Raw genomic sequence first — 18,455 nt, 5'->3', positions numbered from 1 at the left:
CAGGCAGAACAGACAGGCGGACAGACAGGCAGGCAGGCAGACAGGCGGACAAACAGGCGGACAGACAGACAGGCAGGCAGACAGGCGGACAGACAGACAGGCAGACAGACAGACAGGAAGACAGACGCACGGACAAGCAGGCAGACGGACAGACGGATTGACGGACGGACAGACAAGCGGACAGACGCAGGGACAGACAGGCAGGCAGACAGACTGACGGACGGACAGACAGACTGGCAGAGGAGCACGCGGAGGGGAACTTGTTCCTCCCAGGCTCCTGTCAGGCAATCACTGGAGGGCTAGTGGGGCGAGTGCGGAGGGAGGGAGGGAGGGAGGGGGGAGCGCGGGAGGGCGGGCGGGCGGGAGGGCGGGAGGGAGGGGCGGGGGTGTAGTTGGGGAAACTCGGCGGGCTCGCGCTCCTCCGGCTCACTGCGCGCTCCGCTCCTCCTCGCAGACACCCGGCCTCCCCGGGCGCCGGCTCCGCGGCGCTCACCGGCCACGAACCGGGCGGATCTGCTTTTCCTCTGGAAGTCGGCTTGGGTGTCGGTCGTGGCACGTCCCCTCCCGGTCGGTGCTGTGTTGTTTCTTCCCGAGACATGGCCCGGGCAGCGGTTCCTGGAAGAGGAACAAGTGTGTGAAGGGGGAGAGGAAACCGGAGCTAAATGACAGGATGCGGGCGACTTGAGACACAAAAAGAGAAGCGTCGCCGGGGACCCCGCACTGCCGCGCGCTCTCCTCCCCCGGGGCGGACCGAGGGCTTGCGGCTCCCAGGCCGAGTGGAAGGCAGCGCCGGACCGTTCCGATTCCCAGCCGCCCGGGGCTCGAACCCCCGCGCGCCCCGCACGGCCGCGTCCGCCCGCGTGCGCCCGGGACCCGCGGCGGCGAGGATGGAGAGGGGGCTGCCGCTCGCCGGCGCCGCGCTCGCCCTGGCGCTCGCCCTGGCCGGCGCCGTCCGCAGCGGTAAGTGACCGGCCGAGGCGCGTGCGGCCGCCCCGCGCCCCGGGGTCCCGGGGGTCCCGGGGTCCCGCGCCCCGCCGCCCGCTCCCCGACCCGGCCTCGGGACGCTCCCGGAGCTCCTGGCGAAAGGCAACTTCCCGGAGCGGAGACCTCAGACACTCGGGGCCGGCCCGAGGACCCGAGACCCGGGGTTTCCTGCCTCCGGCACCCCGATCCGCACGCCAATTATCCTCCTAATATCTCCTCCCAGAGGCAAGCGGACGAGACTCCCTTTCACAAAACCCGGTGGCGGCTGCAAGTTAATGAACACTTTACCCGGGAACTTCCCGGCTCGCCCCAGGTCCCAGGCTCGCCGTCCCGGGGCGCGGGCGGGGAGAGCGGTGCGCCCCGGCGGCTGGAGCGCCTCCCCCGCGCCCCCCGGGCCTGGCCCCCGGGACTCTCCGCGAAAGTTACACGGTGTCCCTAAAGCAATCGTGTCCACGGCGGGAGGCACCGGGCATCTGAAACGCCCTAGCCAGGCGGAAGCTTCCCTTAGCTGGTAAAAGCCCACCATGGTTAGGTGAATGCAAGGCTGGGCTGGCGTAAGCAGTGCCGGGCAAACCCAAACAGCGTGTTCTAAAACCCGATCTGGTACGAGGCAGGCTTGGATTCCGCCCTAAAGTCAGCCAAGGCAAGGGCATGAGATTCATCTTTACAGTAAATCTTTAACAGTGATTATTAACTAATGGCCAAATATTTACTTTGGTCTGGCTTAGACTTCAGTCAAAGTAATTAGGAGAAAAGAACATCCACTACTGACGGTGGTATATTGTTTTAATAAGAGACTGCCAGCGAAGGGGTTCACATCTTTATGATGGAAGTTTATCTCCCTAATGTGCCTTTTTGAGCTTTGTTGGTTTGAGCAGATCCCCCCCCCCCAGGTACTGAGCAATGTTCTCAAAGGAGATGCCAAAAATTTGTGAATGTAGATGGAATCCAATTTATTAATGAATTGGAGTTGGTGGCATTTTTCTATTCTCTGGCAAGGAGGCAGATTCACTCGGAAATTGTGAATGTGAAGTTCGCTTTATTAATGAACCTGAGTTGGTGTCATCTTTCTACCATTTGGCAGGGAATAAAATAACATTTTCCTACAAATGAAAGAGTCCAAATGATTAGATTTTAGAATTACAGTATTTCACCCTCTGTCCTTTATACGTACTGAGATTAGACTGTGTGTGTGTGTGAGTGTGTGTGTGTGTGTGTGTGTGTGTGTTGAAGGTAGGGGAGGATGAAATTCACAGGGTGGGTTTGAAAGGGAATACAAAGAGCTTTCAGATTTTAGGTTCTGAACTCCATAAATACACACACACACACACACACACACCTTAATTTCCTTAGCAGAAATCTGGGGAATGCTGAGAATCTGGGCTTTCATTGGCAAGCTAGACTAGCTAAAGCCATGTTGCTATGCTTGAGGTGACCAGAGCCAGCAAATGCCTAAGTCTGCAGCCCTCTTAAAGCCATGTCCACCTCTTCCGAGTGCCAGTGTCTGCTAAATTAATTCATTAACCTTATTTAGTACTAATGGTCCAGAGTCATTAGAAATTGCTCTTTCTTAATCAACTGTTAGAGAGATTTAACAGAGCCAGGGAGTCTAGCAGTCCACATTATCTTATTACACTGTCACTTTCTCAGAAGTCACAGATTAAAGAGCTCTGGTGTGGTACCAAGCCCACCTAACTGTCTTCTGAAGTGACTCTGTCAAGTGACTACAGCCAGGACTGCTTTATTTCACTCTTGTAACAGATGCCAGACACTGCCATGGTGTTCAGACAGAACTGGAGGAGACTTAATGAGACCACTTTCCAAGTTTCTGCCCATTTAAAATCATGCACAAGTCTCAGAAGAATCAGATGAATCTAGGATGGTCATTAGCTGAGGTTCTGAATGCCCGTTACATCATTTCTTCTTGGCCAGCCTAAAGCGTTTCAAAGAGAATACATATAAGACTACCCCACCCCATAGAAGAAAGAAAGTCAGAAACATCTGAAACTGAAGACAACAATGTAATTTATACCATCTTCTTTTTAATTTATGGGAAATGACTTCTGTAATGCATGTAGCTTTATGCATTTTTGATGTGCACTTCATCTTTCATTTCCATTTGACCTGGTTTTCCTGTAATAAAATTCTGTAGATTTATAAATTCATGCTGAGAGCAAAGAATGCCATTCCCTTTCCACGGGGAGTCTATTGGATGCAATCTTAAAATCTATATATATCATTTGTGATCGATAGGCTTATATATTTCACTGCTTTCATACCTGGTCTTCTAACATAGTTTATGCACCAAATTTTTACTGCTGAAAATTAAGCATCAATAAACGTGGAAGCATTTGAGGCTGAGGCTCTCTTGTATGAAATCCCTCATACGTGACAATGGAGATCTATACAGAAAATAAACTATCCCAGAGGCTGGTTTGTTTGAGTCTCAGAGACTCATCATTTCTGCATTTGTTTGTTTGTTTTTAGATGAAGACCCAAAACTAGTAAGCTCAGCTTTCCCACAATGAGAATGTAACTCAACCTCATGTGATAGGTAGACCTGGTAGGGTAGGTTCCTCTCCCTCCCACGTTTAGATAATTAGAATTAATGCCATGTGGCTTTTTATTTTTCTTACTTCCTTGTTACTTTGATGTAGACTCCAAGCTTGAGCCATTTGGAGAAGCGAGGCAGAATTCTTTCTGCTTCACCAACTACACTTTTTTGTTCTCTGTTGCTTGGCTTTCAAAAGCAGAGATAACTCAAAATCATTTAGATTTATGGGGCAGATAAAACCTACAACAAAAGAGGTTAGGCTTCAAGCCAATCAAAGCCGAGGAAGACAATCCCCACTGATCAATGACACAAACCAGGCTTATCATCAAAAAGCGACACACAGGGTCTTCTAGTTACCTTCCACTTAGAACTTGCTACTTAATGTGATTACACTTCTTGGGGGATAATTAAGTCTAGCAGAAGCTCCCAGGAGACCATGTTAACATCAATTGAGGGGATTTAATGTGTTTAATGCTAGAAGACTTTTTCTTTGGGAAGGAACTTTAGGAGTAAGTGAGTGTTCTCAAATCTCAATCAGCTTTCTCAATCGGTCCTCCATAAGATCAAAGAGTGTTCCTGGGTGGAGTGTTGCTCTTGGGGACTGGTGGGGACCTCTTAGAGAACTCCTCTTAAAAGGTTATGGAATGTTTGCTAAACTGGTTATGTGTTTATAAAAAGCTAGAATACCTTAGTGGTCAGTGAAAGCTGTACTAAAGTGTTTCATTTTAAAATTTTATTATTTTATTTCAGATAAGTGTGGTGGTACTATAAAAATCGAGAGCCCAGGGTATCTGACATCTCCAGGGTATCCTCATTCTTACCATCCCAGTGAAAAATGTGAATGGCTGATTCAGGCTCCAGACCAATACCAGAGAATTATGATCAACTTCAACCCCCACTTTGACTTGGAGGACAGAGACTGCAAGTAAGTGAGAATGTTTTGAACAGGGCACCACAGCACCATCTAGTGGTCACTGCTGTCTATGGGGGGAACCCTTTGCCTACAATGTAGGACAGAAATGGATCCAGGAGGGGTTCTGATCTGGGCCAGCTCATATGTCAACAATTTGAAGTTAAATTATGCAAAGTGATGTCTGAGCTCCTCAAACTAGGAAGATTACATTTAAATGTGTAACCTCTCATACACTTTTCTGTTAGTACTTTTGGTTTGGGAAATCTTTTCCTGAGAAATGTGTCCATTGTTCTTTTCTGTCTGGAAAGGGCTTGAAGAACCAGAAAGCCAAACTCATTCTCGCAGTTTTCTTACATATCATGAGTCATCAATATACATTAATCACAGATGGCAAGGATAGGTGTTTTTGAAACAAATATGTGGTACATTTCCTGCTTTTAGGGCTGCATTGTATTAATAGACATAGTTTAACATGAAAATAGCGACTGCTGAGTAAAAATAAAGTATATGGGATAAATTACATGAAGTTTTGACAATAGTAGGTTAATATTGTTAAGAAAATGCTAGAAAATAATTTTTAATGCACAATGAATACAATGGAAACTTAGATATAAATTTTTTATCTTTCTTAGCCTCTCTGTTGTTAAGCTACTAAATATTGATTTATGCTAGATCTCTTTATCATAACATTTTACTGTAAAGACATCTAAAAGATTATCACTTCCTTTATTTGACAAAACTGGTATATAGTTGCTAATTTTGAATTGGTTTTGAGTTGTGCAGTAATATCCATATTCTCGTATCTCTCTTGATACCCAGAAGAACAGGACTCTGTCTTGTCCCCAAAGCTCTGCTTTTTGTAGCAAAGACTCTAGAGCTAAACCCAAATATTGATATTTTATTGAAAGAAAACAGTAGTGATATGCGTTTGTAAGTTTTGAAATGGGTCAGTTTGACAGAATTGCATGAAAAATCTGTAACCAACGACTTCCGCTGGAATAAACATTTTGCAGACATGTTCATGTTCATTCCTAAAGGTATTCAATTTGAATATACTTATTCCATCTAGGGAAGCGCAGAATCATTTGAAATTGTTCCCATTTCTAGGAATTTCTCAGCAACCTGTTGAATTTGTGGAGTAAAGTAGTTCTCCATGATCAGGGAAGTGAGATTATCCAGTTAATTCAACCTGTTAGTTACTGGAGAATTAGTGTAAATCCATAGACTGATGATAAGCTTCCAAATAGAATATGTTACAAGGCAACAAAAATTATTGATTCCAATGTAATCTTTTTCTGTTATTCAGATCGAAGTATTGTATTGACTTTTAATGGTAACTTCCACAGAAGATTAAATGGAGAGCACATTGTGTGTGTGTGTGTGTGTGTGTGTGTGTGGTTCTGGGGATTGAACACAGGGCCTCACACTTGCTACAGTCTCAGCTCACTAGTGTTCTTTCTTGGTAATTCTTACAGTGTCAATCACTTAGACAACTTAGAGATTTGTCTTCTGTTTGACTTATGCTTGTTTTCACTTTTTGACAATGCTTAAACTTCTGAAAGAAACTCTGGCAAAGCATGATCAATTAATAATATTATTCTAAAAACCTTAATGTTAGTTTTTTTAGTAAATTCATATTTACTCATTCCTAGCCAGAAAATTACAGCCACGTATTTGTATAATTGGATAAAGAGTTGAGGACAATCACTAGTTATTAGCAGTGGTGTGATAAGGAATGCTTAACAACTGGCTCTTGGGAGGGGAAGGTTAAGTTCTAAATGATAACTTTTGCCTATTTCATTGGTACGAATACTACCACCACAGTCAGTCTCGAACTCCCCATGTGAGGTGGCCATGCACAGTACTTCTTGAGAGCTGGGTCAAGCCAGGTCCTGTATACAAATAGAGTAGACGTTTGGAAGGAAAGCCATTTAAATGAGGTAATAACAGAAAGTGCACACATACAATAATTCGTAAATCATTATTTGTCCCATGATGGTGTGGGACAGATTGTGGCAGGATTGGAGGAGCACCTTTTTAGTTGGTTTTCTTTTTCTTAAGGGTGAGATAAAGAACAATTGCAACTTAGTACAATGAAACAATTTCCTTGTTACCAGCAACATATTCAAAAGAGTAGCAAGCCCAGGAGATGGCCTCTATAAAAACAGTGGTGAGGTTTTCAGGCCTTTCATTGTTTGTGGGGTTTTATCTGTTTGTCTTCTCTAAAGTGATTTCTTAATTGTCACAACCATGGCTGAGTTTCCTAGGATGGTGCTATTTCCTGGCGGGTGAAAGGCTGATACACTTAGTCTGATGGAAGTAATAGTGATTAGGCTCATGGAAAGTATCTCTGTGCCATGTTTTCAAGTTTTACTACCAAATCTTTTTAAAAAAAGTGTTTATCTATTCATAATTCCAATGTGTAGGAAGAACAAGTTGAGACAGGGCGCTCAATGTGATTCCAGGCGGACCCACACAACCGAGGCTGCAGCACAATGCTAATCTCCTTATGTAAGGGTGTGAGCAGAATCACAGTTCTAGAATTCCCTAAAAAAGTGAAAAATAAAAGGACATTTTCTAAAAAGGAAAGTACTCATTCCCTGACTTATGAAATGGGAACCTCTCTGTATAGCACCTTAATAATTAACAATAAAATTATATTTTATAAGATGGAAAATACCAGACACTCGTACACTCGTGTGTGTGTGTGTGTGTGTGTGTGTGTATGTATGTGTGTGTGAGCTAGTTCTGAGGCTTGGACTCAGGGTTTGGGTGCTGTTCCTTAACTTTTTGCTCAAGGCTGGAGATCTGTTCCACTTGAGTCACCCTTCCACTTCTGGATTTTTGTAGTCAATTGGAGATAAAGACTCTCATGGACTTTCCTGGGTGAGCTGATTTTGGACTAGGACGCTCTTATCTCAGCCTCTTGAGAAGCTAGGATTACAGGTGTGTGCCATAGTCACTAAGTGTAGACAGACACTAAAATACGTTTTTATGGATTTCTGAATTTGTATTAGGTTCCACAAAATACAGTTTTGACTTTTTGCAAGTTTTTTTATTTTTATAATTTACATAAGGCTGTTTATAAAATGAGATTTAGCAAACCATAGAGAGCTGGAAAGATTTTAGTTATTAATCTTATTAAGAAAATACCATTAATCTTACTTAAGATATCTAATAAATTTCCTTATTTCTGCTCTAGTGTGCATCCAATGGCAATAAAAATTACTTGCTGTGTGGACATAATGCTAGCTTGTGGTAGGATGAAATAGCAAATCCCAAAAGCATGCGTAAAGTTCAAATTCCTCACCAAATAAGTTATTGTCCTAATTATAATATTTTTGAACAAATTGGTTATTGTTAGAACATTTGGAAATATAAATCTTCCAAGTCTAACTAAATATATTGATCCAGTAATAGTATGATTCTCATATTAAACCTTCTGGATGATTTCCTTTGGAAATTGTTAATATTTGGCTGTTTATGTTCATCTACAGAAAGCTGGATCAATTTCTGATCACATTTGTTGTTGCTTTTTTTTTCTTTCTTTCTTTAATAGTGGAGTTTGAATTCAGAGACTCATACTGGTGCTTTACCACTTGAGCTCTGCAGCTGGTCTGGCTATTTGTTGGCTATTATGGGGATACAGTCTTGAAGACTTATTTTGCCTAGGCTGGCTTTGAACTCTAGTCCTCTAGATCTTAGCTTCTTGAGTAGCTAGAACTATAGGCATGAAACCACTCATTACCTAGCAGCACATTTGCCTACTCATAAACATCTTTGAGGTAAATAATATTCATTCCTAAGGCGGGTATATAATGAACAGACCAGCCAACTAGTTTTTACAGATAATTTTTGTCATTTAAATTTTTGTCATTTGTTTATAATTGAGCAAAGACCAACATTTCATAACTTTTTACAATGTAGTACATTTCATGGAGGTTAGGCAAAAGGACTGACCCAAGTCCACAAGCAAATAAACTTTACAAAGTAAATGCTAAGTTTTCGCAATGGCTGTGAATGAGGGATATTTCCTCAGAAAAAACAAACGGGTAAGTTGTTTCTGGTAGCTTTGAAATGCAATTTTATGCACTTATGCCACCTCTCAGTCAAGTTCGTTTCATATATACATGAAAACCATAGTAATTGGATCCCTTCAAGTCTTCTGTTGAATAGGGCATGGTATAAATGGACCAATTGCAAACCGCAGAACGTCTGTCTGCAGGGCTGATATGGGGCTAGAATTCCTGGCTGGAGACTGGTTGATAGAGCCGAGGCCACTGGAGCCTACTCTGGGAGGGTGCGGCAGGAAGGCACAAGCAGAACCCTATGTGCTTGGGGAGCCTCAACTACTGCGAACAGTAGAAAAGAAGCTGCGGGCCCCTTGTTTACACCTTCAATCTTAGGTACTGCGGAGACTGAAATCTAAGGTGCAAAGCCACTCAGGGCAGGGAAGGCCATAAAATACTTACTTCCAGTTAACTAGCACAAACCTGAAACTACAGCTTTGGCTCAAAAGAACAAAACAGAAACCTTCTGAAGGACAGCACCTAAGCCATAAGCTCCAGTCCCAGTACAGGCACCAATTTTTTTTAAAAGTAGAAAAGAAAGGAACCAAATGGCCAGCTGAGTGTTTCTCCAAAAGAAATATTCATTGCCATTGTAAATAGTTGTCGGTGTTTACTTGAACTCATTTGCTCTAGTTCCACAAAAATTTTCTTCAGGGGTAGGAAGACATCATGAATCTCATAAAACTTTATATCAGCATAATAAACAAGACTGCCATTGATACAGTAGTTAGAATTTATGAAATGTTTCCGGTTTCCCAGCAATGCAAACTATCAGCATGATAATTTATAATGGTTTGTGACAAATACTGCTGAGCCAAGAGGTGTGTGGTTACATTCAGATCGGATGTCATCATCTAGGGAGCAATAAAGATTTCGCAGACATTGGGCTAAAAACATTAAGAAAATGAATGGGAAGCTCCAGGAAAGAGTCTAAAAGTCCGTGTTGTGATGGGAAAGCCCAGTCGTGGTTTTCTGGGGCTGAGAATGTGGCTTAGTGGTAGAGTGCTTGCCTAGCATGCATAAAGCCCTGGGTTCGATTCTTCCTGGGCACCACATAGAGAAAAAACCAGTAGTGGTTTTCTAATGGACAATATTCTGCATTCTGTTCTTTTTTAATATGGGCTGGATGCTTTTCAGCCCGGAACTTGGGTTTGTCATCTCTCCTTTATGTCCCTAAAGCAGTCAAGTTTATCCCAACTCAGAGCATCCAAAGGAAGAACTTCATGCTTGTATCTTCTGAAGTTAGTCAATTACAGTTTCTCTATCACAGTGAAGAGAAAACTAAATGGAGATGATAGTCAAGTTTTAGGATTGGTTTTGAAATAAATCACCCATTGTTTCTTTACAGCTACTTTTAAATTTTCCTGAAGTTTTACAAACTTCTTGGAAACATTGTTCACCTCAGATATTCCCTAAGATATAAACTCACTGCCTGAAAATGAATTTGCCTTTTGTTTCTCAAATCTGATGATTCTTACAAGTTAAATTCTATAATTTCACAAGAGTCAGTCATATTTGACTATGTTGGTATTATAAATTCTATTGTTGGGCTGGGAATATGGCCTAGAGGCAAGAGTGCTTGCCTCATTTAAATTCTATTGTTTTGTTTCTTATTTGTTCCTTCTTCAGTATGAATTTTTTGCTGATTTTGATTTTTTTTTCAAATGCTGCCTTAAAGTTTTCTAGGAATTTTTGGATGTGCATGTTCTGTACAATGCAAGTGTTTAAGTGTAGTTATTGTATTTTGGAGAATTATGTGTACTAAAACAAAGTGTTTGTGTTACGCAAAACAGCAGGTACTTGTAAGCTAAAATATTTCTCTATTTCATATATGAAATATAGACGCATTTATGCGTGTGTGTGTGTGTGTGTGTGTGTGTGTGTGTGTGTGTGTGTGTGTAGGAACTGGTACTGGTTCTTGAACTCAGGGCCTAGGTACTGTCCCTTAACTTTTCTACTCATGGTTTGTATTTGACAACTTGAGCCACACCTCCACTTCTAGCTTTTGGTGGTGTGTGTGTGTGTGTGTGTGTGTGTGTGTGTGTGTGTGTAGGAACTGGTACTGGTTCTTGAACTCAGGGCCTAGGTACTGTCCCTTAACTTTTCTACTCATGGTTTGTATTTGACAACTTGAGCCACACCTCCACTTCTAGCTTTTGGTGGTGACTTGGAGATAAAACCTTCATGGACTTTTCTGCCAACTGACTTTGAACTGAGATATTCAGATCTCAGCCTCCTGAGTAGATAGGATTGCGGACATGAGCCACAGGTGCCCAGAATAAATTCCTTTAATTAAAGTATATATTTAAAAAAATAATCCAGGCACTGTGGCGGTTCATGTTCATAATCCTAGCTACTTAGAAAGCTGAGATCTGAGGATCATGGTTCCAAGCCAGCAGGAAAGTCTGTGAGACTCTTATCTCCAGTTAACCACCATAAAACTGGAAGTGATGCCGTGGCTCAAAGCAGTAGAGTGCTAGCCTTGAGCAAAAGAGCTCAGAGACAGTGCCTAGGCACAGAGTTCAAAACCCATGACTGACAAAAATAAACAAATAAATAAAAATACACAACATAGGTATACAACTTGACAAACTATTTCAAGATAAACAAATGCATATCATCAGCTTCCAGAAGACTTGATGTCACTGGCCCTTACCCTCAAGGAACCCTGCTGTCTTAATTCATCTGATTCCATTTTTAGGCATCTCATATCTAACAAACCAAGCTATGGTCTTAGGAGCCTGCATATGTTGGTCCCTGGAGAGAGACAGTGAAGCTTTGTGAAGTATATGTAAGAAATCATATACAGCTCCCCTTCTAATAAATGAACAAGGTCCTACAAAAGCATTTCTAATTTTTTTCCCAGTACCTGATGGAGAAATACTTCATGTCCTTCATTTATAGACCATGCATTGGTTGAAATATTCCATATTATGCTTTCCGTGCAATGAATATTCAGAAAAATTCTTTTGCTTTCCTGTTTTCTCATCTTTGTATTCCCTTTTGGTGTGTGTGTTTGCTGTGCTTGTGTGTACATGCACGCATGCTAGTCCTGGGGCTTAACCTCAGGGCTTGGGCACTGTCCCTGGGCTATTATGCTCAAGGCTAGCACTCTACCACTGTTGGCTTTTTGGTGATTATTAGAGATAAGAGAGTCATATGGGCTTTCCTGCTGAGGCTAAATTTGAACTGCATTCCTCAAATCTCAGCCTCCTAAGCAGCTAGGATTACAGGTGTGAGCCACCAGTGCCCAGCTTTATTCCTAGTTGATCCTGGGTTACTTCCCAATTCTGTATAGCCAATGTGAGAGGATCACCGTCAATCAAAAACTACTGGATTGGCAGGTAAGAACCAGAGGTCCTACAGTAAAACTGCTGGTTGGCCACTATGACCACCACTTGCTGCACCTTTATTTACTACTCGGGCAGATAATTATCTACTTTCTTCCCTTCTTCCCCCCCCTCCTTTATTTGAACTCAAGGCCTCAAGATTTGGGTTGCTTTGTCACTTAGGGCTGATGCTGGACTATGTGAGCTACAGCTCCACTCTGGCTTTTTGCTGGTAAATGGGAAGTAAGAGTCTCACAGATTTTTCTACCCAAGTTGGCTTCAAAACTCTTCCACCCATGTTGGTTTCAAACTGTGATCCTCAGATCGCAGTCTCCTGAATAGCTAGCTATAGGCATGAGGCATCCGTATCCGGCTTCCTTTGTTTTTCCCCCATTAGCACTGATTTAATTTAAACATGCATTTAAATCATTTCTTTTATTCCTCATTAATTATGCCATCCTATTCATTCCTGATAAATTTTGAATCTGACAAGGGTTCGGTACTTCTGTAATTGAGAAGAATAAACCATTAGAAGGAACAAAAGGAGAAAGTTAGTCGAATGTATTTTAGGATGAAACATCATGTTCATGGCATTTCCAAGCAGAGTTCTCTTCAGGGCACAATCAGTTAAGAAATTGATCCAAGCTAGACATATGTCGTCAGCTGACGTGTATATTCTCAGCTCCTTTCTTTCTAGCTTAAAATTTGATCTTGCACACACACTGACATGCTTCAGCAAAGGCAATCACACAAACACATATGTGTGTGGAAAGCCGACTAAAATCTAAACATAACTAATTGCTGTTGCAGTGTTCATCAAGGCTGATAATTAGGCCTAAAGAAGAGACAAGATTAGTGATTGGATTAGGTTCCAGAAGCCTCTTAATTGGGTGCTTGGAATCAATCCCGATTATAACAATCAGTGCCATCTCAATTTGTAGCACCACAAAGGGATTTTTGTCCTGCTGGTCTGTGGTGGATTGGCCTGTATCTAAGATCTAGGTCAGTATATGCTATCTTACAATTAAAATAACTTAGCCTTAGAATAAACTATCTCAGGTTAGGAAGCAGAGTCCTTCCATTCAGAACTCTGCTGAGATCTGCTAACAAACATTTGGGAAAACCACCCACCCAGCTAACAAACAAGCCAACCACCCAGCAAGTCTTCTTTGGCTTCTGCCAGTTCAAGTGCATTAAAAAGTTCAAGTTCACTCAAGAGAACTAGAGAACTCTGGCCTTATAACTTATTTTGGCGTCTTCTCATGCAGCCTGAATCTGTATTTCTATGTCTTATTTGATTGGCCTGATTCCTTTCTCCTTTTACTTCAGTAATTATGAAATATTTGGAAGGAATAATCACATCCATCATGACACTAAGCCATCTTCCTCTGTGAACCATCTCCCATAGAAGAGACTGCCACCCCAATGGGAGTCTCCACTCCAGCAAAACTCTCCTTTACTTAGGGATGGAGACTCTGACACAGAAATACCTGAATTCTAGTCTCTTTGGTTCATGGAAGTTGAGTACACAAAACAATGGATACTAATACAACATTTATTTGAAGTCTAACCACCAAGCAGCAACACATGGGGTTGATTTATACAATTGGTTCAAAGGAAGAATGAGATAGCAGCTACATCCAGATTTAATCCCAGGCCCAGAAGTGACAAAGCAAGGTTACTCTCCAAGTACTGCTTGTTTACTTAATTTCTGGCAAATACCAGGAAAGAATTGTACTCTTAAAACTCCTTGTTCCCATGATTTAGACACTTGGATTGGCTACTGTGATTCTGAAAGGGTTAATTGGGAATGTTGACCCAAGCGTTGACTTCTGATGAGAAACAGAGCAGTGTTTTTTGAGAAAAAACAGATGCTCCAAAGTATTTTGTTTTTATCTGGGAAGATACTTTGTACATGCACCCGGGCCAGGTTGGAGGTGATTATTGTGGCTTCTGTGATAGGCTGGCATGTCACGAAGAGAACTCCCAGCCCTAGCTGGAAAGAAGAGCCAACATGTCTCATTCAAATTCTTAAGTTTCTTGACAACAACCAGCAAGGGTAAAGGCCAATCTAGTCACAATTCCACGGCTTTCTCTGACTCCAACCACTGGACTCTCTTAGCAGGGCAGTTGTTGTTTTATAAGATACAGTCACTCCGGAAAAAAAAAATGAAGATGTGAAAAAAGTTTAGTCTGAGAAAAACTAAATTAAAAAAACCTCAAGTACGTATTTAAAGTACCTATGTGAACATGGGAAAAATGAACTGAGAGGATGTGTGGGGCTGGGAGAGACGAGGGGGGAGAGCGAAAGAGGCGGCACTGATCAAGATGTGTTATACTGGGCTGGGGATATGGCCTAGTGGCAAGAGCGCTTGCCTCGTATACATGAAGCCCCTGGTTCGATTCCCCAGCACCACATATATAGAAAAGGCCAGAAGTAGCGCTGTGGCTCAAGTGGTAGAGTGCTAGCCTTGAGCAAAAAGAAGCCACGGACAATGCTCAGGCCCTGAGTTCAAGGCCCAGGAATGGCAAAAAACAAACAAAACAAACAAAAAAAAAGATGTGTTGTACTCACAACCTAATATGTGGAAATAAAGTCCCTCTGCTCAACTATTGAAGGATGATAGATAAAAGTAAGCAAGCAGAAATATTCAAGCAAGCATGCAAAGGTAAAGAAAAAGAATACACTCTTGGATTGGCAGAGCTGTACGCCTTGGTAGCACTCAAGATGACCTGGTTTGAGAAGGAAGGGAACACATTGTTTTCAGATGTAGAAACTCCTGGATCTATTTTTTCATACATGTGTAAAGTTGATATTTATTTATTTAAAAAAAAAAGTCTGAGAAGCCAGGTACTGGTAGCTCATACCTGTTATCTTTGCTACTCGGAAGCCGAGATTTGAGGATTGCAGTTCAAAACCAGCACCAGCAGGAAAGTCTGTGAGACTCTTATCTCCACTAAACACTACCAAAAGTCAGATGTGGAGCTGTGTCTGCAATGCTAAGGCATTGGCCTTGTGCAAAAGAAGCTTGAAGATAGCACCCAAACCCTGAGTTTAAGTTCCAGATTGGTGCCAGAATAAATTAAAATTTTGAGAATAGATGATCAAAATGAATAAATATTGGAGTTTCTAGCTTGCTCCTCCCTTTGGAAAAATGACATTGTATAAAAATGGTAAGTCTTTTTTTTTTTTTTTTTTTTTGGCCAGTCCTGGGGCTTTGGACTCAGGGCCTGAGCACTGTCCCTGGCTGCTTTTTGCTCAAGGCTAGCACTCTGCCACTTGAGCCACAGCGCCACTTCTGGCCATTTTCTGTATATGTGGTGCTGGGGAATCGAACCCAGGGCCTCATGTATATGAGGCAGGCACTCTTGCCACTAGGCCATATCCCCAGCCCCTAAAAATGGTAAGTCTTATCTAACTGGACAATCTAATATCTTTCTGCCATAACACCCTGTTTGCACTTCCAGTCAACATGCATCTCGGGACAGTCTTCCTTCTAGCTATGCAGATTAGCTTTTATTTCCCTGTTGGCTGGTGAGCTCCATGAAGGCAGAAACCATGTCCTAACCTTTATCTTCACCACCACAATCCACCAGAATGCTTTGCACAAATTAGGCACTAGTTCAACAATTGGAACTCGTATTGAAATGGAAATCTGAATTATGAAGAGTAGCAGTGTAAAAAGCAGTTTCCCCACCTCCAGTCTGGCTTAGAGTAGGTATTGTGGAAAAGAACTCACAATATTTGATGAAGGGAGTGAAGCAGATAATGTTGATGACTGATTAAATGGTGGTTGGTCTTAGTGGCAGTCAGTCATGCCCGTATAGAGAGCTAGGAGCCACATTTTTGCACTCAGGGAATTTAGACATGTCTATCCACCCACCCCAGGGTGGTCAGAGGCATTCGACCTTGACTGTGGGAGCCCCAGCTTCTCAGTAGTACAGGGAAGGACCACAAAGATCCTGGGCGGGGTAGAGAAACAGCCAGGCGCTTCTTGTCTACCATGGGGTACTGTGTGGGGTTTCTGGCCAATGAACTCAGGAGCTTGGAATATTTCCAGCCCTGGTACTTTTGGGGCCTCCAATATCTCCAAAATTTTCTATGAGGTACCCTTAATTTAGTTTGTTATGTAGGGATAACAATAGGCTAAGAACAGAGAGTAGGGGTGTGTGTGTGTGTGTGTGTGTGTGTGTGTGTGTGTGTGTGTGTGTATGTTAGTAGAGATTGAAGTTTTCTTTCCTATTTTCGTTCTTTCTCTCCTCTCTCCGTTTCCTTTCCCCTCCTCTCCCCTTTCCTCTCCTCTCCTCTTTCCTTTTATTTTCTCCCTTTCTCCCCTTCTCTTCCCTCTCCTCTCCTCTCCTCCCTTCTCCTCCCCTATTTTTTCCCTCCTTTCCCCTCCTCTTCATTGCCTTCCATTTTTCTCTAGGAAAAAGGTTTGCATTTTGTTTACTTTTTGTCTTAGTGCCCATTTCTTTGTCCATGATTGAGTATCAACTAGGATAAATCGGTCCCGACCTTTGGGCTCCATCCCCATTTTCCTCTGACTCTGATATTCTCCCTGATGTGTGTGCTGCTTCATTAGCCCGAGCTGGGGACTCTTGATCGCATTGGGACCATGTTTACAGCTCCCTGTGAAAAAGGGTTCTCATGAGAACTAAGGACAGGGGTTATAATTGCACCTCTGCAATTCATCCCCATCTGTGAGACAGGAGACAGGTCATATGGGCCGGGCCCCAATTACATGAATGGTATGATTATGACTTAGTTAATAATGCTGCTTTAACAGCACAGCTTAGGATGAGATATCCATGGCCAGACTACCTGTCTCCAGGTCTGGTTGAGGAACAGAACCTGCACGGAGTTGTTCCTCATCTTTTCTGTCTCTTTCAGAAGCAGCACCACCTTGCTTCCTCTGCCTATCTGAGGACCACGGTGTTGGTGAGGGCTTAGAGTGGAAGCGCCTTCTGAGAGAACAAGCCAGTACGTTAAATAAAGCCTAGGTACTAACTACAACAGGAAGTGCATCCGCAGGTTTTGTTCCTTAAAATAAATTCAGACGGTAAACAATAACATCTGCATCCTCAGGAGGAGACACTTGCAAATATTTCAAAAGCACTGCACATGTCGACAAAAGAGATAGTATCTCATGCTCAGCAGGGGTTTGACCAGCAGGAATTTCTGGATATTCTCATAATAAGTGGGCTGTGTTGCCGCTGGATGTATCTACAATCTTAGATGGGTGGAGTGTCTGGAAGTCTCATGGCAGATGCTATCTCTGTCACCAACTTGATGATAATAACATAATCATAATGTTCCTGAAGGCCTGGAACTATGCTTTCCAGTGCATCCAGAGAGGAAATCAGCCCATAGGCAAAGAGCAAGGCAGGAGTCAATAGATGGTAGTTATTTTACGGTCCTGCCTAATCCATTGGACCAGATAGTGGTTCCATGATTGTTCCCAATAAATGGAAATATAAGGACTTAGTAGTATAGATTAATGAGGTAAGGCTATCAGAAAATAAGTGTTTCACACTGAAACTGATGAATCTAATCTATGCCATGCTATCCTCTTTCCTTTGTTCTTACAGTCCAGGCCTTTTAACCTTACCATCCCACCCCCCACCCCCACCCCCGGCCTGGCCATTTCTGTTTACAAGAGATTTCCCATAGGGAAGAGGGAGTTCTTAGTGTCATCACAGAAAAGAATGCCTGCAGGAAGAATCTCCAAGTCCTCACAGAGATGACTATGTTTATCCTCCCTCTTCTTGCAGCCTTATGAATGGCCTTGGGTGACATAAATTATATCTGTACTTCATTCACAAGGACTCTGGAATCTGTTTTCATTTGAACTGGCACAGTTGGAGCTAAGAGATCCAGCCAAGGAAACTGGTTCTCCTTTCTTTGGGACCTTGTGAGTTATAAGGAGTTTGTAGGACTTTCTTCTTTACACACAAAAGACATTTTCCTTGAGGCTTCTTACCACCACCACCCCAAACAATATGAGAGTGGCAACTGCCGTTCAGAGCTCTAAGGTGTCTTAGGTTCTGTCTTCTCTATTGAAACTGACTGATCAATGTCATCCTTGATTTACTGTTCTCATTCTCCAAGCAATTGCCATTCTATGGCCCTAATATCTCCAGCCTTCGTGCAACATGATTCCAAGTTGTCATTCCTTACCTATCAATGCTTCTCATTCCCTGCATCCAGTGGTAACACAGTGCGTGGCTGTCCTTCCTCTCATCACTTCTCTTTTTTGCTTCTTTTTCTCCTCCAACACTGGCCTTTTCCCTGAATATCTCCTCCTTACAATAACCATTCTTTTAGATCTTATGCACCTAGCTCTGTTAGGATTCAAATTTGGGGCCAGCAGTAGATCTGTCCTAATTGTTGCCTCTAAATTTCCAAATACATTCTGGACATTATTAACTCCCTAGATCATCTCCACAAATGAAAAATATCAATATCACACTTTGAACCTTCCCTATGTCTCTCTCTGTCTCTCTGTCTCTCTCTCTGTCTCTCTCTCTCTGTCTCTGTCTCTCTCTCTTTCTCTCTCTCTCCCCCTCCCCATTGCTTTTGTTTTGCAACATCGTCTTGCTGTATA

At 42.7% G+C, this 18,455-nt stretch overlaps 1 protein-coding gene across 2 annotated transcripts in view; it reads left to right on the top strand.

Annotated features, from left to right (window-relative positions):
- Positions 1 to 454: 454 nt before the first annotated feature.
- Positions 455 to 18,455, top strand: part of Nrp1 (neuropilin 1) — a 154,658-nt gene continuing 136,657 nt past the window's right edge. Inside the window, exons 1-2 of one of the 2 annotated variants that reach the window (XM_048367705.1) lie at positions 455 to 960; positions 4,289 to 4,463. In XM_048367705.1, the coding sequence (XP_048223662.1) occupies positions 663 to 960; positions 4,289 to 4,463 (473 nt within the window). In that variant the 5' untranslated portion in view covers positions 455 to 662. The remainder of the gene's footprint in view (positions 961 to 4,288; positions 4,464 to 18,455) is intronic. The other variant, XM_048367704.1, reaches the window with a different exon arrangement.

Source organism: Perognathus longimembris, chromosome 18, assembly GCF_023159225.1.
Source record: "Perognathus longimembris pacificus isolate PPM17 chromosome 18, ASM2315922v1, whole genome shotgun sequence".
Classification (NCBI taxonomy): Eukaryota; Metazoa; Chordata; class Mammalia; order Rodentia; family Heteromyidae; genus Perognathus; species Perognathus longimembris.
Note: the sequence above shows the minus strand (reverse complement) of the source record. Positions and strands in the feature narration are given on the sequence as shown.